Raw genomic sequence first — 20541 nt, forward strand, 5'->3', positions numbered from 1 at the left:
AAATAAATGCCTGCCCCCTTCGGGGAGGGGCTTACACCATCGGAGCCCCGCCCCAGCCCCTCTGATTGGCAGTGCCCTTTCCCCTCCCGCCCTATCATCGTGCGGCCCCGCCCCCTCCCGATCTGCGCCTGCCTTCCGACCCTCGCTCTCTCCGAGCCGCCCTGCGGTATCCTGGGACAGCCCAGCCTCACTGCGCAGGCGCAAGCTCCGCCCCTGCCCGCCCTAATAACGGTGGGCGCGCTCTCGCGAGATCACGTTCGCGACGTCGCGATGGAGGAGCCGTGAGTGCGGCCGAGGGGGAGAGGGGCCGGGGGCGGACCTGGGCGGGGAGGAAGGGGGCGAGGCCGGGCGGAGGGGAGGGGCGGCAGCAGGCGGAGGGAGGACCCTCACACACACACACACACACACACACCCCCCCCCCCCCCGGCGGCGGGGGGGCGCCCCCCCCCCCCCCCCCCCCCCCCCAACACACCCCCCCCCCCGCGTCGCCTGAGGCCACGCCCCTCCGTCCTTCCTCCCGCAGATGCCCCGGCACTGCTCGGCCGCGGGCTGCTGCACCCGCGACACGCGCGAGACCCGGACCCGCGGGATCTCCTTCCACAGGTGAGCGCGCTCCCGCCCGATGGGCGCCTGCGTGCCGCGTGCGAGCTGCGCCTGCGCGGGGCGGGGCCGACGGCGCGGGCGCGTTCTGCGCCTGCGCGGGGGCAGCCGAGCTCGCGTCCAGCAGGGGGCGGTGGTGTGTCCGGGTCTGCCCGCCTGTCCTCGGGGAGCTTCCCCTGGGTCCCCGAGCGGGCGCGAAGAGCCGGGGCTGGGCTGGGGGAAAGGGAGGCCAGCCAGAAGCCATTCATTAGGCGCCTACTGTGTGCCAGGCAGGAGGCCCCGCCCTCAAGGAGCTTACAGTCAGTCCGTCTAACTGGCCCGGGGCTAGAAAGAGAGGTGAAGGGCAGCCCTTCCCTCTGGGAGCTTCCAGTCTGACCGTCCACCCGTGGGCTAAGCCCGGGGATCCCAGACGAGGAAGACGGCCTGCCCTCCGGGAGCTTACAGTCCTTTTGCAGGAGGGGCATATGGGAAATGCAGCCTTGGCGCAGCTTGGCGGCCGGGGATCGCCGGCGGCCGGGCCGGCCAGCTCCCGCACCGGCGGCCACATCCCACACGGGCCGGCCAGATCCCACACGGGCCGGCCCTTGGGTTTATTGCAGTAGGGGCGTGACCCTGGGGTGAGGGATGATGGAGCCTCCCGGACACGGATCCAGGAGTCCCCGTGGTGACCGCAGAGCTTATCCCTGCTGAGGACGCAGCCGGGGGCCCAGCACTGAGCCTGGGGCTACCCGAGCCCCACACCCCCCCATTCCGTGCCAAGCCTCGCGGCTTCTTCCACCCCATGGCCGGCCCAGAGCCCTTCTCTTTGACCACGTGGCCGCCAGCGCAGGGCCCCCCAGCGAGGGCCCACAGCGCCCCGGGACCAGACCGCATTATTCGTTCCTGCCCTTCCCACCACCTGCCGTGTCCACACCCCAGGCCTTCTCTGTTTCTCATCTCCAGCCTCCGAGCCTTTGCCCTGCCTGTCCCAGACTCCAAGAAGGAGGCCCTTCCCGGCCCCCTCCCACAGGTGCCTGGCGTGGGCAGACTCCCTGTGCTTCGCGTTCCCTCCCCAGACCGAGCCTCACTATAGCCCGGGCTGCCATTGCGCCCACTTTACAGATGAGGACGCTGAGGTTCACAGGCCTTGGCACACAGCGGGAGGAGCCTGGCTTGTCTAGCTAGGCACAGCCGGTGCCTCAGGCCCCCACTGGTGGGTGGTTCCCGTGGACCCTGGCTTTCCCTCCCAGATGAGGAGGTTGGGGTGGCAGGGGCAGGCCCAGCTGGGGCCGCCTTCCTAAGGGCCGTGGGGGCGGGGCTCCCCTCAGGCTGCCCAAGAAGGACAACCCTCGGCGCGGACTCTGGCTGGCCAACTGCCGGCGGCTGGACCCCAGCGGCCAGGGGCTGTGGGACCCCGCGTCTGAGTACATCTACTTCTGCTCCAAGCACTTCGAGGAAAACTGCTTTGAGCTGGTGGGGATCAGGTAGGAAAGGAGGGCACTGCCCGGGCGGGAGCGGGGCTGCCCACGTGGGCCCCGGGCTCACCCTCCCCTCTCGGCAGTGGGTATCATCGGCTGAAGGAAGGGGCCGTCCCCACCATCTTTGAGTCCTTCTCCAAGCTGCGCCGGACCTCGAAGGCCAAGACGCATGGGTACCACCCGGGCTCTCCCGACCTCAGCCGACTCAGGAGACGCAGGCGCCGGTACGTCTCCTGTGATTGTCTCCCATTAGGGTCCCTGGGGAGGGGCCAGAGAGGAGAAACGGGGTGGTAACAATGGCAGACCCCCGGGTCCTGGGCCTGCATCTGCCCTGACGGGATTCATGACCTTGAGCCAGTCCTTTCCCTTCTGAGCCTCAGTCTCCCTATCTGTGAAATGAAGGCACTGGGCAAGTCAAGTCTCCAAGGCTCTGGGCAGGGATGGTCTTCTGGCTCTCCAGGAGCCTGGGGGAAGAGAGTCCTTGGATCTGTGCCCTGACATTTTCCTCCACAGCTGTTCCGCGGGTCAGGCACCCCCTCCCCCTGTGAATAACACCCTGGTGGACGGGCCCACTCCCGTCGATGTCCCCTGCTTTCCTGGGGAGGAGCTGCCTGCCCCGGAAGGCCCCGCTCCACCAGTGAGCCTGCCGGCTCTGCCTCCCTCACCAGCCCCCAGTGGCCTCGTGAGCCCCTTCTCCGACCTCCTGGAGCCCCTGGAGCCTCAAGGGGATGAAGCCAGCTGTGGGAGCCCGCCATCCCCAGAGCGGGAACCCTCCCCGTCGGCAGCTCGGCCCGTCTCCCCTTCGGCCTACATGCTGCGGCTGCCACCCCCGGCCGGGGCCTACATCCAGAATGAGCACAGCTACCAGGTGGGCAGCGCGCTGCTGTGGAAACGGCGCGCAGAGGCGGCCCTGGATGCCCTGGACAAAGCCCAGCGCCAGCTGCAGGCCTGCAAGCGACGGGAACAGCGGCTGCGGCTGCGGATCGCACGGCTGCAGCAGGAGCGGGTGCGGGAGAAGCGGACCCAGGCAGATGCGAGGCAGGCCCTGAAGGAGCAGCTGCAGGGCCTCGAGCTGCAGTGAAGGGGCTACATCCCTTCTGCTGGGCAGCTGCTCTCCTAGGAGCCTGCCCTGCAGGGCAGGTGGGGAACTGAGGGCCCTGCCTGAGGCCACCTGGACATCACCAGTGTCCAGTTCAAGCCTTCGGCTTGTTTTTCTGGGGTTTTCTTGTGATCTTAATCTCTCGTTCTGTTCCCCTCCCCCAGGCATGGTTTGGCTGCCCCTGCCTGGGTGCAGGCCGAGGGGGCCCAGGGCTGCCGGTTGTGGGGCCTCTCCTATGGACCGCAGAAGGGGAAAAACCAGCTGGAAGCTGGGCCTTTGTTCATTCATTCTCATGTCAAACTGTTCCCTGATGGCGAGTAAAGATGCTGGAGCCCCAGCTTTCCCTGAGTTATTGAGTGCCCGGCCAGCGGGGCCAGGCCCCTCCTAGGAGGGGCAGCTCTGATGGCACATGGGAGTACCCGCCATCTTCTGCTCCTAGGAAGTGACCAGTATGGTGTCACACACAGGGCACATACCCTCCACTGTCAGCATCCTTCCCCAGAGCCTCCTGGGTAGATTTCTCTCTTTCTGAGAACAGCCATTGGTTAGGAAAGGTGCCTCTGGGCCCTTGCTGACCAAAGAGCTTCATTCACTCAGGGTCCTGAATGATTCAAACGTGTTTATGTTTTCGTGACAAGTTCAGAAGCCTCAATGACAGGTAAATGGGCCAATAAGAATGGCATTTGCTAGTTCATTTGTGCTGAAACCTGGTAATCCAGGTACACATTTCCCCAGTGTGGTTAATGGTATATTTTTAAAACTATACACTTCACAACCATTAACAAAGATTTGCCAAAGACCGGGCCAGCTCAGCCCAAACGTGTGGCCTTTGGAAGCAGAACCAAGCCAGTAAAGAAGGCAAGGAGGAGGTCTAGGCCCCAGCCCTGCAAGGGGCAGCTCCAAGCAGAAGCCAGCATCATGAGAGGGCCCCCCTGGGCAGAGGGTAACTGGTGCAGTGACCACCCTCCCCTCTCAGAGTGGTGCTTCCCCCTCCAACTTAACCCAAAGTTCTCATGAAGTGTGAGCTGTTGTCAGGAGGTAGGACGGCTTCTGGGAACCAGGGGCCCCTCCTGGCTGAGGCCTCTTCCACCACCTCTCCAGGTCTCAGCAGCCTAGGAGCCCCAGGGCTCTGACTCTGAGGCCCAGTAGGGACAGGGAATGAGTGACGGCTGCCACACCCACTGGCCTGGAAGGACAGGGATAGGGGCAACGTCACCACCGCTGCTTGATCAGTTGGTGGACTGTCCCATGTGGACCCTCCCCCTGCCTCATGCCTAGGGGTGACGTGGCATTTGTGAAGGCTGGGCCTCCCAAGGTGGCGCTGTGTGTACCCATCAGCCACAGAACTGGCATGGAGAGGAGCTGGTCACCCATGGCTGCCCTGACTGGGCCAGGGCAGTGACAACAGCCAGGTACATACTGAAGGAGGTCACCTGGCCCCAAATGCTAGGCTCTGGTGAGGAGAGCCAGCCAGGCTGCTGCTCTCTGTCCAGCCCAGCCTTCATCCTTGGCCATGGGGAAGGGATCCGAGGGCACTACAGGCCTCCCTCCCTGCTAGCTGGCCCAGGCTCACTCACTGGCTGAGGGATGCCAAGGCACAAAACTGGTACAAAGTTTACTCCTCTGAATCATCTTTCAGATTACTGAATTCTAGTCTCTTAAGGTGCCTCTGCCCAGTATCTGGGCACAGGCTCAGTTCAGTACCAAGAGGCCTGAGGCCTGGCACCCAGGGCTCCCCCAAAGCTCTGGGGGGGGGGCATGCCCTCCAGGGCAGCTGGGCCCCTTGCCCTGGTCCTGTCCAGCAGGGTCCTGTCCATCTGTGCTGCTGCCCAGGCCGCTCTGGCAAACGCCACTGAACGGCCGAGGGGGTCTGTGGGGGCATCATATGTCGGAGCCCAGCTCAGCACACTGCTTGTCAGATATGTGAGTGGCCAGAGACTCAATGATGTCCACGAGGAGCGGCTGACTCAGGGCCCGCAGGTTGGGCAGCTTGGCAACCTTTGGGAAAAGCAACAAGGGAATTACAGGCGCCTCAGCAGAGAGCGGGGATCCCAGGGGTCACAGCTGGAGCAGCCCCGAGGGGTGGGGGTAACCCTCTCTTCACTTTCCCACAGGAGAAGGGGCTGAAAACCCCTAGGCCTGCCAGGGAGGGGCTGGGGGCCCCAGGAAACGGCAGAGATGGGGGAAGGGGCAGCGGCCCCACACAGCAGTGTCACACACACTCTTACCCACAGAGCACGTGTGCCCACACACCCTCCTCTCTACCCAAAGTCATCACACACACACACACACGGTCCATCCTTCAGAACAAGGGCCTGGGTTCAAATCCTGTCATTTCCCCAAGGTTTCCTGATCTGTAAGATGAAGGGGTAGTTCTTGCCAGCTCCCTCTTCCCCCAGGTATCCCCTCCCTTCTTTGTGACAGTGGCCCCCACGGAGGCTCAGCTCTGGTCTGGTTCACAGCCAAGGCCACAAACCACTCTACCCCTTTTAGGAAAACTGCCGGCCCCCAGCCCAACCAGCAGGGGCCCTCCTGGACCACTGGGGGAAGCCAGGCCCAAAGAGCCCAGGGTGTGGGAGGACATTTCCACCCGCAGCGACGTTGAGGTACAGCAGCAGCACATTTATTTGTAGGACGTCCAGACCCTGCCTGCTTGGCTGGGACCCTCAGGGAAGTCCCAACTCTGGGCCTCACTGGGAGCATGGCTAGTAAGCCTGCAGCTGGGCAGCTTGGGCCCTGGGCGTGGCTGCCCCCTTGCCCCTTCTCTGGAACCCACTACATGGCTTAGCTCACAAGTACGATTTCCAGCTGCACGCTTGTTGGCGTGGCCTGCGCATGGGGAGGTGCGCTTACAGCACAGTGGCCCATCCCAGACCACGAAGGAGCCAGCAGCCCCTGGGAGCCTGGTGTCCTCACAGCTCTGCCCCAGTCACCCACAGGCACCTCCCACCTCCCAGGCCTCCCCTTCGATGGTCATGGACCACAACGGCTGCCCAGGGCCAGGCCTGCCAACCCCACTCCCCTGTTGTGAGTTTCCCAAGCCCACTGGGGTGAGGGCTGTCACGTAGCATGGGCCCAGCTGCTTGGCAGGATGTCAGGGCAGCAGTGAGGCCCACACTTCAACGACCTGCCCACTGCCCGTGGGGTCTCCTCATGGCCGGGTCTTCTTGGTCCCCCACAAGTCACTACCAGCATCCCACAACCGCTGCCCTCCTGGGGCCTCCCTCCCTTCCTTCCTCCTCCTGACCCAGCTGGGAGGAGGCCTTCAACCTGCGCCCACTTTACCCCCCAGGGAAGCTGAGACATCTGGCCCTGTGGCCTTCTCTGGGAGGGGAGGCCAGTGACTGGCAGCTGGGGCAGGCCTGCTGCCCCAAGGGCCTTGACCGGAGCAGAAGATCTGGGGACGGAGGGTGTGTTCTGGGCGGCAGACGCAAGGCTTCCTTCCAGTCTGTTGCCGGGGCACTGGGCCATCAGAGCCAGGGCAGGCAGGGTGGGCAGCAGACCCCCCAAACCCCAGGAAAGAGCCAACCAACCTTGGTGAACTGGTGTACAATGATGTGAAGGCAATGCCTCTTCATGTCCAGGGCCTGCGTCTTGTCGGCAGCTTCTAAGATCTGTGAGAGGTTCAAGGGGTCTGCGTTAGCCACAAGGGGCGCCCTCAGCCAACAGCCCCGATGTCCAAGGAGCCACGAGGGGCACCCTCTGCCAACTGCCAGATGCCTGAGGAGCCACGAGGGGCCCAGCGTCACCAAGGGGGCCCTCTGACCACTGGCCCATACCTGCAGCACGTTCTCCACCGTCACATTCATCTCCAGATTTTGCCGGCAGTAGGCCTGGAGCCGGTTGTTGTAGAAGCCGTAGTAATAAGGGGCAGCAAAAAGATAGCTGGGAGACGGTTAAGGAAAGCCAGCCTGCTCCTGGGGGGCGCTGGCGCTCTTGGCCTCGCTGGGTCCCCTGTGCTTGGTATTAACGCAGACCGAGCTGCAGAGATGGAAGCAGGGCTCGTGCAGAAAGCACTATGGATGGGGCCAGCGAGTGCCATGGAGAGAGACAGGGCCTCCTGTCCAGCCACAAGGGGCCCGGAGGCCGAGGAAGGGGCCCAGGAAAGGTCCAGATGCCCCAGTGTGCCACGGCGGGGCCAGGGCCAGGCCCCCAACTCTGGGCTCCCCTGAGCCCCCTGCCCTCCCCACCTGGAGCAGCAGGATACAGAGAATCCTCGGGGGGCATGTTCACTTCCCCGTAGTAAATGTAGCGGAGCATGGACTCAAAGGCCTGCTTGCTGGGGACCATCTCCCCAATGGAAATGTTGACTTGGCCGTCCTCAGGCATGAAGGACCGGAACATGGCTTCAAAGTAACTGAAGAGGAAGAAGGCCCTGGAGCCGGCATCACCACCCCTACCACCATCCAAGCCCAGGCCCAGTGCGGGGGCCCCTCCAGCCAGGCCCAGCATGAGGCCCCTCTGGCCAGGCCCCTTCCTCTTCTTCGGCTGGAGCCCCACCACGCGGTTTCCCGCTGTGTCTCCTGCCTCCCTCCTGGACCATGTCCTCTCTTGTCCAGTACCTGGAGCGAGCGGCCAGAATGGCCTTATGAGCCGGGCGGGGATGACCGTCTAGGAGTAGGGTGATGTCACAGAAGTCTGTCCCTGCCCCCTCTAAACAAGCCTTCATATCCTGGATCAGCGAGGTCCCTACAAGAAGCAGGAGCGTCATGGGGGCGCCACAGTCGTGGGGCCCTGTCAGGGGGACCCTGAGCCTGGGCTCCCACCTGGGAGGGGACAGGAGGGGTGACTTCTCAAGGTCATTTCATGGTCACCAGAGACAACCCAGAGAGAGCGTAGCCATCAGAGGCTGGGACTCAGCCCACACCCAGCAGTCACAAAGGGAGGTTTCCCGTCGTCTGCACATCCTGGCCAGGCAGCCATGGGCACGTCAGGGACACCCTCTGGGCTTTGTCTGTAAAACGGGCATCACGACCGCCACAGATGTGCCTTGGCAGATCGCAGTGGGGGGGAGGGGGGGAGGACCCCACAGGGAGGGGCCACGGCCTACCTATGTCCACTGGCTGCTCTGAGTGGGCCCGGATGGGCGGCTGCTGCTTCCTCCGCACGATCTCCACGATGAGGGAGGACGAGAGACGCTCAAACTCCTTCATCATTATCACCTGGTTGAAGTGGGACTCCTTCACCACAAAATTCAGGCAGTGCTCCTGCGGGCCAGAGATGAGAGACAGGAAAGAGGGGGCAGATGGAGAAGGCCCAGCCGTCTGGCTGCCAGGCCTGGCCTGGGAGGCGGGCCTGGGGCCACCCCTTCCTCCTCGGGGTCCTGCTCCAGCCCCGTCCTTCTCCTTTGACGGTGGCCCCAACATTGCTCACTGAGAGGCCCAGGCCGCTGATGGAAGAGGATTCTCCCCTCCCCCCAGACCTTTCTGAATGTGCCCCCTCCCTCTGCCCTCCCCCACCCCCCCACCCATAAAGTGAGCATCTCCCCAGGTTTAAATGGAAGCAGTTTGTCTTGGTTTAGACCTCGAAGACCAACTGTCCACACTGACCCCGCTTCTCTTAACCATTGTTTCGCCCAGCCCCCACTCCTCTCCCCCCCCCCTCCTATAACATGTGAGCAGCCCCTCCCTCCCTGTAAAGCAGCCCCCTGGTGGGGGGTGCTACTGGGGTAAAGTTATGGTCTCTACCCCAGGCCCCCACAGAGGAAGGCTCCCTCCTCAGGCAGCAGGACCCAGCCATGCACCCCCCTCCTCAGGCGGCAGGACCCAGCCATGCACCTCCCTCCTCAGGCGGCAGGACCCAGCCATGCACCTCTCACCTTCAGCTGGTCCAGCTGCAGCTTGTTGGCATTCTCACACACCGTGAGGACGTTCTGCAGGTCCACAGAGGCCTCGATGTACTGCAGGCAAAGCTGCTCCAGCCGGCACAGCTTGAAGCTCAGTGCCAGCTTGTAGACATCCATGATGAGCAGCACCTCGTGCACATGTCCTGGCATTCACCAAAGGACAGGCTGAGGTGCCCCCTGCTCCACCCACCTTGGCTTCCTGAGGACCCTAACCACTGCACTGCCTGGTGTGTGGCCAGGCGGCCCTCGGACAGCCCTCCCCCTAGGAGCTCACGGCTGCCTCCCCTAGCTCCAGGCCCAGGGGCCGTCTGTCCATCTGTCTCCTTGCCCCCCAGTGTCTGGCAGACACGGCCTCCCACCACCAGGTCACAGAGGTCTGGGCGGGGCTGGGGTCCCAGCCAGGCCCTACCTTTGCGCGGGTACTTGATTTTGTCCGTGTACAGGAACTGCATGAGCACCTCGAAGGGCTGCGCTTCAGCCTCGCGGATCGCCACCTCCAGCAGCGAAGGCGGCAGAGGGGGCTTCCCGCCTGTGGCCACCAGCCCCTCCTCCTCAAGCTCCGGCCTCGACTTCTAGACACGACCAAAATGAGGAAGCGGAAACAGCGGCCTTCAGAGCCAAAGTCCTGCAGCCTCAGTCTGCCCATCTGTGAAACGGAGCCACCCACCCCCTTGCTCTCCCAGGGCTGTGTTATGTAAAAGGCACCAAAGCCCATCCTGTACCAAATTCACAGGATCTTGGATTTTGAGCTGGAAGGGCCCCAGAGGCTTGTCTTGGCCAGCCCAGCATTCTACAAGTGAGGAAACTGAGGCTCTGAGGGAAGAGGTGACCAAGCCCTCCGCCTCCAAGCTGCTCTCGCCCTGGCCCCAAATTCCCCTGAATCCCTACTGTGTGCGTGTCTCTGTCATGGGACAGGAGCATGAAAGGAGCAGGTGCTGGGGAGAGCAGAGGCTCAGGTGGGAAGGGAAGGGCTGGAGCCGGCCAGGGAGAGGGAGAGGTCCCACCGGAGGTGCCCCCCCGCCCCCGACAAAGCGCTTCCCTGGCAGGTACAGAAACATTCCTGATCACAAAAGCAGAAACTGAGGCTTGGAAGGCCATGTGACTGGCACCATGGTCCTGATGCTGCCAAAAATGCCTCCCTCCCCATCTGCGCCCCAGTCCCCCAAAACCCTGATTCACAACCAGGTTGGGACAATGCAGACCAGCTAATGCCACCACTGGAGTACCAGACCTTCAGCGGGGGATCCCCTGAGGGCCTGAGGAGCATGGACAAGACAGTCTCTGGGGGGCCCTCAGGCTGAATCAGGATGCTGTGCCCAGACAGGCCTCAGCAGGGCAGAATCTCAGAGACAGACAGGATGTCGGACACTCCTGAGACCGTCCACACTCCAATAAATTATCCTGTAAGGGCAGCCCCCCAAGGACAGCCCACCCCACTGGAACAGCTCCCAGCACCTCCTGGACTTTCTGATCTCCAGCTCAAACTGGCCCTTTTGCAATTCTGCCTGCTGGGGTCTCCCCCAGCTTCCCTCTGGCCTCCAAGCACGTCCCATTCCTCCAACTTCCCATCAGCTGATCTCAAAGCTCAGCCCACTCTTGGACACCTCCAACCTGCAGAGAACCCAAAGACAGGCAAAGGTTCTGGAGCACTGGGGCAGGAAAATGCCACTAGTGAGAGCACGGACGGACTGGCAGGCCCCCTCTGCCACCTGATGTGCCCTCTCACTGGCTCATGCCCCCCCTGCTTCACTCACTCCTTCCTCTGCTTGCTCACTCGTGCCCTCGCTAATTGGCTGGCTGGCTCCCACGCCGGCTAGTTCCCACGTTGGCTGGCTCCCACGTTGACTGGCTCCCACGTTGGCTGGCTCCCACGCTGGCTGGCTCCCACACCAGCTGGCTGGCTCCCACTCCGACTGGCTCCCACGCCAGCTGGCTGCCACGCCGGCTCGCTCCCACACCAGCTGGCTGGCTCCCACACCGGCTGGCTGGCTCCCACACCAGCTAGCTGGCTCCCACGCAGGCTGGCTCCCACACCAGCAGGCTGGCTCCCACGCAGGCTGGCTGCCACGCCGGCCGGCTGGCTCGTGACTGGCTGACTGTTCCTCTCACTTGCTCCTTTGCTCACCTGCCCACTTACTCCCTCGCCCACACGCTCACCAGCTTGCTGGGCAGGCTGCCTCTAATACATACTTGTGAAGTCCTTTGTCTGATTCTGTATTTCTCTGTATATTCTTCGGTATTTCCCACCCCCTGCCAATTCTACGCTGCTGAACTCTCTGGATCTGTCCACTGCTGCCCCCCGTTAAAAACGTGGCCTGCATCTCACACAGGCTTTCCATCCAAGGCCCTGACGAGATGTCCGACAGCACAGCACTCACACTGACCAGGAGATCCTCCTCCTTTCAGGCCGACAGAAGCTCAGCCGCTGAACCAGGTTACCCATCATATCGCTGCTGGGCCCACATCCCTCCATCTCTTCCATCAAAACATCTTGAGACACAAGGTGAAACACTCCACTAAAAATTGAGGTAATTTCTATCAACAGGGCTCTCCCAATGGACCCAGCAAATGACCCCAGCAGAAGTCTGGCCTGAGACCACTGGCCTTGACCAGGCATCCAAAGCAAGCTTGCTGGCCTGCATCCACACGCTACACTCAGGTCCTCTGAAAACTAGGTCCACACCCGTCCCCATTCAGGGCTGTGTCACCTGAGACTCCCCTTGAGACACCACCACTGCAGCCAGGACCAAGAATGGGGCCCCACCGGACCCCCTGAGCTAGCCTGGCAGCCAAGGTTTTCTTGGCTCTGTCTTTCCATCCAAGAAATCTGGCTTTTAATGGAGAGTAGCCATGCCCCCCATGAGCAGGTCTGCCAGACATCTTCCATGATGGGCATCCCACCCGCTCCAAGCAGCCCACCTCAATGGCCCTTCGGCTCGGCTCCCTCTTGGCATTAGTGTTCCCAATGCAGTTTTCAAGAACCACACTTGCTCAGCTCCCCGGCCTTGCCGCCATGATCCGTGTGCATCTTATGAACACCTGAGCTTGTCTCTTCAGGCAAAGTACCCTCTGCTTCCACACTGGAATGGGGCTCCTGATGTCTTCAAACTCCATTCTCAAGAGTTTTGCCTCTCTCCTGGGCACTCATAACCCCAATGACTCTCCCTAGGCTGCTGCGGGCAGAGAGCTCGCCAGTAAACAGGGCTTGACAGGAGTCATCTGGCCCCAGAATGCTAAGCTGCAAGTTATTTCTCCGGTCTCATCCCCCACGACAACAGCTCTGCTCTCGGTGGCCACTGGTGTTCATTCAAACATCCCCTCCCCCCTCCCCTTTCTGACAGGAAATGATCTTTAACAGACCACCTTTCCCAACACATCTCCCCCTTTAGTTCACAAGGTGACTGGTCCCACGGAGGCACCCAAGCATTAGGAGCACCAGGCTTTGCTCTGGCCCATCCTCTGGACCTCGCACATGGACGCCAACACTTTATCACTGGCTGCTTCTGCAGATTTTGTCTCCTGGAAATTTCAGCTGAAAACTCAGTAGGAAAGGGTGGTGGCTCACCCTATAGACAGTCATCTCCCTTCTTCCTTTTCAGGTTCAAGGCCTTTTGCACAGGATCATAGAATGGCTGTTTTGAAGCTGGAAAGGACCTTGAAAACCAAGGCCCCCATAGAGGAAGGCCCTGGAGATGATGGGGCCCTGAATTCAAAGAAAAGTCACGTGTTTTCTGCCCGGCTGCACTGAGCTGGTGCACTCCATTCCTGGCTGGCCAGGACCCTGGCCACACCCATGCTCAAAGCCATGACCCAGACACCCCATGGCTATGCTCAGGAAGCACTGCCTCTGGGACTAGAGCTGTGTCTCTGTCCAGAGCCCTGCCTTCGATGGGTGGCAGACACGGAAGAACCATCCACACAGGCATCTTCAGAGTCGTGACCCTTGGCAAGGGTCTCCATCTAGGTTCTTTCTTGCCATCTCAAGCTGTTTGCACCTCTGCCACATGACGGAAAAGAGTGACAAGAACACTTCTCCACATGTCAGGCAGCAAAGGGGATGACAGGGAGGCCGTCCGTCACGTCTCAGACCTCTGGATTCTTAGAAAACTGCCCCCGACGGCCCTGGGCAGGGACCAAGCTCGGCTGGTCCCCTCTTCCTCTGCCCACTCGGAGAACATCACGCCCTCAAGGGGCTCCCTCACACGTTCAGAGGCTGACTTGGCTGCCGGTGTTTACTGGTCCTTCCCATTCACCTTCTTCACATCATACTATGTGCACACATACACACACACCCCATCCACCTCCTTCTAACACTAGTCACACGCCCCCCTGGGCCTCACAACACTCTTCTCTACTTTTTCACACTAAATCCCTTCACCTGACAGCTCGCCATGAGAAGAGGCACCCCTTGGCCAGCCGTCCTGAGAGAAAGCCGCCTGCATTCTGGACATGGTGGAGACAGAGGCTGGCCCAGCTGCCCAGGCTTGCTGAAAGGGGATCCCTAGGGCCTCTGTCCCTCCTGCTAACATCTCAGAGATCGAGTCAGAGCTGGGAGGGGCCTCAGACAGGGAATGCCCGAGCTAGGGGAGGGGAACCTCGGAGGAAGGACCAGTAAGTGACAGGCCCTTCAGTCTTTAACTGCAAAGTGTAGGCCATCCACTGATTTCACTGGGTCCTGATGACATCCCTTTCAGGAAGATGCCCCTGTGCCTATTTCACAGATGAAGACACTCAGGCCTGTGAAAGTGTGAAGCAGGATTCATACCCAGGTCTCTGGGCCCCACTCTCTGTCCTTGCTGCCTGTAAGGAAGTGACTGTGGGGCCCACATTGTCTGGGATTTCAGAGGGGTGGAGATCAGCACTACTGAGCAGCCTACTGCCCTCTGGAGGAGACACTCACCTGCCGCACCCGCTCCCGGGCCTGCATGATCTTCTTCCGCAGCCACTTGCAGCGTGCCGTGACAATTGCAATGTGCCCTCGCACCCGCTCCTCCTTCTGCTGATGCAAAGAAAGCAGCCACGTCAGGCTCCACAGGCTCCCCAGGTGCCCTCCTCCAGCAGGTGCCTGTGCCCAGGGAAGGGGGCAGAAGCCATCCTGGGGACTGGTGAGCAGCCAGACTGCAGTCAGTGCCAAGATGCCAGGGACAGCCCTGCCTCTGCCCACCACTGCTACCTGGGTGCCCTTGGGCAAGTCACCTGCCACTCTGTCCTCACCAGCAACATGAGGGGGATGGCCCTCGGGTCATCTGGCCGGGTTCCAACCCAATGTGCTCCTCCACCCCCACGGCCTGAGGGTGACGGTGCCACGGCCACATCTGCCTTCACAGCCCCAGAGCACCAAGCCCTGGGATCTACCCATCAGGCCTTCAGGGGAAGCTGGGAGAGGTGCTCTGGCGCCAGGAGAGGGCAAGGCCGGCCCTGGGAGGGCCCCCAGGGCCCCACACACCCACCTCCCCCAGAATGAACTCCACATCGCTGAACTGGCGGCTCTCCCACAGGCGGCCATAATCTTCGTGTAACGTACACTTTGGGTAACAAGAAAACTGAAAGACAAAGGCCCCCTTGGTCCCAGGTCTTGCGAGGTCTCGACACCATCCTGACCCACTCTGGAACCGTGACCAGCTCGCGGGCTCCCCAGGGCTCTGGGTCTGAGCGCACAGCCGATCACAGAACCAGAGCAAGGAGGAACCTTCTCGCCAGACCCAGCAGCACAGATTCCCCTGCCCCAACACCTCAACAGAGAGCGTCCCCAGGGAAGGGGACGGGAGCTCAGTACCTCCCCAAGTCACCTGTTCCACCTCCGGGTGGCTCTAATTCTTAGAAAAGTCCTTTTCTCTACCGACCTGAGCCCTGTCTCCTATCCCAGAGAGCCCTGAGGAGTCAGGCTGACCCCTCTCACTTGGACAGCCCTTCAGAAATGTTCCCCCAGAGCAGCCCCCAAGCCCCTGCTTGGCAACACCCCCCTAAAGTGAAGTGATGGGGGCCAAGGCCAGAGGACAGCTTTTGTTCTGGACCGCAGACCTCTAGGACGCAGCGCCCTCCCCCCCAGGCACTGTCCAGCCCATGACACCCCAGCCCTCCTCTCCCACTGTCAGTGGCAAACCTGGGCCTCCATCTCAGACCCTGGTACGCCCGGGCGGAGGATGGAGCCTGCCTGGTGGGCAGGAATCACCATCTAGCCACCCAGCTCTCACTCTCAGCCCCCAAGGGGGGCACCAGTATTCTGCTGGGTCCTAGCCCCCTCTGGTCTGCTGTTCCGGGGGCCCCAGGGCCCCACAGCAGGGCCAAGCCCCCCCCAGGAGGTCCGGGCCGGGCAGACTGGCACAGAGGCCTGCCCAGGCCCTGCCCCTTCTCCCAGGTACCTGGAATCTGTACATTTCACCACTCCGGATGTTGTTATCTACTGTCCCACCAAATATGTACATGGCATCTGAAATGACGGCCGCCGCATGGAACAGCCTCCCGCTGGGCAGCTAGGAGACAGGAGGAGAGAGAGGGAGGGAGGGACACGCAGCTGAGGCCCAGCTTCCAGTCCCGTGAGCAGAGGCCTGGGCAGGCTCCTCCACAGCCAGAAAGGGGGATGGACGGGGGAGGAGAGGCCATGTGAGCCGGGCCCATCTGCCGTGTCCTCAGGCAAGGCCCTTTCCTCTCCTGGCTTCAGTTTCCTCCTCAGGACGAGGAGAGGCTTGGACTGACTGGCTCTAACATCCCCACAGCTGGCACGGAACTCGCCCTGCCGTGTTTGGCCCAGACCCGGCCCCCTCTGCCTCTTCCCGAGCACCAGGCCCCTGCCTGGCCAGCCCAGTCTGCAGGGACCAATCGTGGCCTTCGCCATCAGGGGAGGGGCCACCTCGCCGCTCATGTATACAGCCAGTGCCCAATGCCTGCTGTGTCTGACTCCCTGCGGCACAGCGGTCAAGCCCTTTCCTCTCTCTGGACACAAGGCGGGGCCTTGCCCAGACACATACCGACGGCCCATGTGCACGGGCCCAGGTCTGCTTCTGTGTCAAGGAGCAAAGCCAAGCCCCGTGCAAACACGTGGCCAAGTCAAGTGGTCTGGGACAGAAAGTGAGCCCCGCCCCCACGGAGAAAAGCCACGTGGGAACGGGGCAGAGCCGGCGGGACACGGGCAGCTCTGGGACTGCGGGGTGCCCCCCCCCCATGCAGACCCCAGGAACTCTCCAGGATGAAGGGCTTGAAACCCACTGACCCTCAGGGAAGGGAGGGGCGGCCACAGAGACCTCTCCTCCTCCTCTCTCCCTCAGAACCTCACCGTGGTCCCCCCTGCCTGGGCTCGGCTCCCAGAAGTCCCCACTACACCCCTCACCTCGCTGTCGGGGCTCGGCTGGATGACCTCCCACGTCTGGAAGTCCACGTCATAGCAGTGCAGCTCGTTGGGGAGGGTGTTGTCAGCTGCACCCCCGAACACGTACAGGTGCCTGTCAAAGGCGACCATGGTGTGCCCGTATCTTCTCTGTGGTGGCGGCGGGGAGCCCCTGAGCAAGTGCTCCGTGGGAATCCGGGTCCAGCTAAGAGACAGAGAGCAGACGTGAACCCCCACGTGACATCAAGGTCCCTGACCCTCCGGGGGCTGCAGGCCCCAAGTCAGTGATGGCGCCTCCTGGCGCTGTGCCTGACCCCCAGAGAATGGGCAGAGCCTGAGGATTCCTGGGAGCCCTCCCCACCCCTGGCCACACTCACACTTTATCTCTGAACTCAAACTGGAAAAGGTTATTGGTGATCTTGGCTCCGCTCTGCCCCGAAAACACAAACATCTTGTCCCTGCAGACGGCCACGGGGAAGTTACAGCAGGAAGGTGGGATCTCGCCACTCTGCTCGATCTGGGGGCGAGGGAGCACAAAGTGGGCTGTCGGCACATGGGTCACCAACCAGCATAGGGGCCGGGCAGGCACGGGCCCCCCACCTGTTCCAAAGGCCTCCCAATGTAAAGGTCCCGTGAGTAGCTCCAAAGTCAGAGGCTCCCCCCCGCCCACGGCTGACAGGGCACGGTAGCTGGCCCCGTCCTCCCCCTTTGTGCCCTCGTCCCTGCTCTGCTCAGGGGGACCTTGTCACCGCCCCCCACCTCCTCTGACCCAGGCATGGGTAAGCAGGCTCACTCCTGCCCCCTGGCCCCTCCTGGGCAGCCCAGATCAGGCCAGCAAGGCACCTCCTGCCTGCCCAAAGGCACCAGGATCTCTGCACAGTCCAGTCTGAGGGGCTGCTCTCAGACCACGTCCTTGGCAATGTGCCTGGGCACTGGACACGCTGCCCTCTGCGATCTGGGCCTCTCCTCCTAAGCCTCCTCTGTGCCCTGAACTGTGGGGCCACCAAGGGTCTGAGCCGGGACCTCTCTTGGCCTCCTGTGCTCAAGGACAACCTGCATGCAGAGTGCCCAGGTCTACACATCCTGCATCCCCAGTCAGACAATGACCAGCTGGGGCCCTGGGCAGGGCACTGCACCACTGCCTGCCTCAGTTTCCTCAACTGAAAAATAGGGATCACAACACCTCTTTCCTTGGGCTGTCCTGATCAAACAAGACCATGTGCAAAGCACCAAGCACACAGTAGGTGCCCCCCCCCCCAGGGCCCTACCCTCCCGCACCAGCACGGCACCATCATTCCTTCCTCATCCAGGCCCTGCCCGCACTAAGGTGGCTGCCTTCCCCCAGGCCTCCTGCTCTGTCCCACCCATCCGCTGCCCCAGGGAGTGCCCTCCCATGACACCTGGGCACGGCGCTCTGAGCACCAGAGCTGGAGGCAGGAGGATCTGAGTTCAGATTCAGCCTCACGCTTTCTAGCTGTGTGACCCTAGGCAAGTCACTTAACTGCTGTTTGCCTCAGTTTCCTCAACCATAAGATTGGCATAACAATAACGGTGCATGCTCACAGGGCTGTTGCAAGAACCAGATGCGAACACATGTGGTGCCCGACCCCATGACTCACACACAGCAGTCGCTCCCAAAAGCCAAGCCAGTATCATCACAACACAGTAATGCAAACGCCAGCGGCTCCCCAGCCACCAGGACAATCCGGAAGCGCCTCTGCTCAGCTTTTTAAGCCCCTCACCATCCGCCATCCAGTTCCAACCTCCCTTTCCAGACTCGCCGGCCATGACGCCCTCCACTCTCTGCCACCTCTGACCTCGCAGGTCCTCCATCTCTCATCTCCACACTTTTGCACCAGCCAGTCCCTGTGCCTGGCACACCGTTCCTGCTCCCTTCTGCTTCAGAGAATCCCTCTCCTCCTTCGAGACCCATTTCAAGGTTCCCCCCGCCCCCAGAGCCCCAAGGAGCTTGTCCAGAACTGCTTTGTTCTCAGTGGGATTTCTCCTCTTCCTTCTCATCTAGGGACCCAAGGGCCGCATGCACAGGGTGGGAAGAGCTATTTCCATCTTCCTTTGTGAGTGTCATGACAGCCCCGTGCTACCAGTGAGGAAACTGAGGCCCTGTGTACTTGGGGGTCTTGGTCAGGCCCTTTGTGTCTGAGACAGGATCCGCACCCGGGCTCCTTCTCTCCCCTCCACCCAAGCCCGACAGGAAGAAGGGCCAAGGCCAGGCCTCTCACCTCCTCCCAGCAGGTCAGTTCTCGGTCCTGAAGGCCAATGGTCCATATGTCATTGAGCCTGGATCAGGAGGAAGGGAAAGGGTGCAGGTGGTTACACCCTCAGTGCCAGACCCAGCTAAGGCTGCCACCTTCACAGGGACCCCCCCCAGAAGGGACTGGACCGGGCCAGGAAAGGAGCCAGCCCAGCAGGGGGCAGAGATGGTAGCAAGAGCCAGGGACCCCCTGGCCAGCCAGCCACCACCCAGCCAGGACCAAGAACACAGCAGAGCAGGCTGCTTCCATCAGTCACCCCAGGAGGGCCCAGACCCCCCCCCCAGATGGGAGCACAAGGGTGATCTTCAGCCCAGACAAGAACCAAGATGGGACAGAATGGAACAAGCCACCAAGAGGTAATGAGCTTCCCGTCTCAGACAAAACCTGGATACTCCCTCTCCAAAAAGTGGCCGAGGAGATTCCTGCTCGGACACAACCTCGACTTCCCCCCGGGGCAGGAGAGCTCCCCAGGGGTCCTGCCTTCCTGCGGGGCAGGGGGCCAAGCGAGGCCTTTGCTAAACACAGAAGAAATGCCAAAACCCTTGTAGAACCAACCCCGGGGGGGGGGGGGGAAGCCAGCCAAGGCTACTCTGTCACAGCAGCCCCCGGGACAGAGGGGCCAGCCCCGTGCCCACGTACCGGGCATTGCCATCGTAGCCGGCAAAGATCCACAGCTTGTCACTGTACACAGTCGCCCCGTGAGCTGACCTCGCCACCGGTAACCTGGGGAGAACCGAGGGACACATGAGAGCAGGTCACCTCATGGCCACTAGCCGCGGCCTCCCAGGGACAGGACCCTGCCTGCTGCTCGTGCCAGATCTGAACTCAGATCCTCCTGCTTCCAGCGCTGGCGCTCTGAGCCCCAGCCACCAGCTGCCTTCTAGTAACAGAGCACAGAGCGCCTGCCCAGCTGTCAGAGGGGGGTGCCCCCTGGGGCAACGGATGGGAGGGATGGAGGAGGGAGAAGCCACAGGGCAGGAGGCCAGGGGGCGGGCAGTTGCCACAGTGCAGACAGGGCCTGGATGAGGAGGTGTGGTAGCAAGTGGGCGTGGAAGGAGCAAGGGTGGCGTCCTGGCAGGAGGGCAGGGCCACTGGGGGGGCTGCCACTCACCGCCCTTCAATCTTCCACTCTGCCCACTGCCCAGTGGCAAACTTGTATTCAAACAGGTCATTCTTATTCTTCAAATTGGAATTGGAGTAAATGTCGCCTGTGTAGCCGCCTGTGAAAACAGAGCTGTGTGAGCCGGGCCTGGCTCCTCCTCCAGATGGAGGCCAAGGGGGTGCCTTGCCCCCACAGACAGAGGGGAGGCTCTGGGCCTCGTTCGTGCCCTTTAAGGCCTCTGGGGCCCCTTCTGTGTCTCAATCTACGATCTAGAGAGAACTGTAGCCTGGATAAGGAGTGAGCCCCTTGTCACCAGAAACATCCAACAAAAGCACAGCTGGGCACAGTCTTTAGGGAAGAGCTGGTCTCACTCCTGGAGATACCTCTCCCGTGGGGTTGTGCAGCCCCTGCAGCCTCAGGCTAATGAGGGGCCCCTTGTGATGGCTGAAGGAGGCTGAGCCTCTGAGCCCGGCAGGAAAGCTGAGTCCTCCCTGGGGCCGAGGGCACACCCTGGGGGCTTTGCAGGGCCCAGGACAAGGTCTAACACCCTCTGCTCACTGTGCCCCGTATCCCGATGCATAAAACGGCTGACACTCCTGGCAGCTCCTCCTGGGCTGCCCGGCAGGGGGATCCTCACCGAACACAAACATGCTGCTCCCGTAGACCACGGCGGAGTGATGATAGCGGGGGGCTGGTGGTGTGCCCGTGGTGAAGGCCCTAGAGAGAGGGGGCGAGAGCCCTCAGTGCCCACACGGAGGGCCCAGGGCCCCCGATAAAGAGAACAGGATTCTGTAGGGATGGGGTGAAAGGGCCCAGGGAGGCTGGAGGTCTGGGCTGCAGG

At 61.9% G+C, this 20541-nt stretch overlaps 2 protein-coding genes across 3 annotated transcripts in view; one reads left to right on the top strand and one right to left on the bottom strand.

The window, feature by feature from the left end:
• The first annotated feature begins 169 nt into the window (after positions 1-169).
• On the top strand, positions 170-3493 carry THAP7 (THAP domain containing 7). The gene is made up of 5 exons (XM_069100894.1): positions 170-281; positions 524-603; positions 1908-2063; positions 2141-2281; positions 2571-3493. Exons 2-5 carry the CDS (start codon positions 524-526, stop codon positions 3136-3138), a joined length of 945 nt encoding a protein of 314 aa, XP_068956995.1. The 5' UTR covers positions 170-281; the 3' UTR covers positions 3139-3493.
• Positions 3494-3755: 262 nt separating this feature from the next.
• LZTR1 (leucine zipper like post translational regulator 1) overlaps positions 3756-20541 on the bottom strand; it is an 18544-nt gene continuing 1758 nt past the window's right edge. Inside the window, exons 4-20 of one of the 2 annotated variants that reach the window (XM_069100891.1) lie at positions 20338-20417; positions 19710-19818; positions 19238-19321; positions 18566-18623; positions 16703-16842; positions 16329-16530; positions 15364-15474; positions 14452-14544; positions 13902-14000; positions 9411-9573; positions 8975-9144; positions 8207-8363; positions 7719-7845; positions 7364-7513; positions 6936-7041; positions 6690-6770; positions 3756-5154 (exon numbers count right to left, since the gene is read on the bottom strand). In XM_069100891.1, the coding sequence (XP_068956992.1) occupies positions 5038-5154; positions 6690-6770; positions 6936-7041; positions 7364-7513; positions 7719-7845; positions 8207-8363; positions 8975-9144; positions 9411-9573; positions 13902-14000; positions 14452-14544; positions 15364-15474; positions 16329-16530; positions 16703-16842; positions 18566-18623; positions 19238-19321; positions 19710-19818; positions 20338-20417 (2047 nt within the window). In that variant the 3' untranslated portion in view covers positions 3756-5037. The remainder of the gene's footprint in view (positions 5155-6689; positions 6771-6935; positions 7042-7363; positions 7514-7718; positions 7846-8206; positions 8364-8974; positions 9145-9410; positions 9574-13901; positions 14001-14451; positions 14545-15363; positions 15475-16328; positions 16531-16702; positions 16843-18565; positions 18624-19237; positions 19322-19709; positions 19819-20337; positions 20418-20541) is intronic. The other variant, XM_069100893.1, reaches the window with a different exon arrangement.

The sequence above is a fragment of the Petaurus breviceps genome, unplaced genomic scaffold, assembly GCF_028583685.1.
Source record: "Petaurus breviceps papuanus isolate PSGF00001 unplaced genomic scaffold, PetGlider_PUasm1.0 428, whole genome shotgun sequence".
NCBI classification, from domain to species: Eukaryota; Metazoa; Chordata; class Mammalia; order Diprotodontia; family Petauridae; genus Petaurus; species Petaurus breviceps.

Coding starts and splice junctions, on each gene's coding strand:
- THAP7 (XM_069100894.1), top strand. CDS start 524: ATGCCCCGGCACTGCTCGGCCGCGGGCTGCTGCACCCGCGACACGCGC. Junction 2,064..2,140: donor TTTGAGCTGGTGGGGATCAG/GTAGGAAAGGAG, acceptor CCCTCTCGGCAG/TGGGTATCATCGGCTGAAGG. Junction 2,282..2,570: donor CTCAGGAGACGCAGGCGCCG/GTACGTCTCCTG, acceptor TTTCCTCCACAG/CTGTTCCGCGGGTCAGGCAC.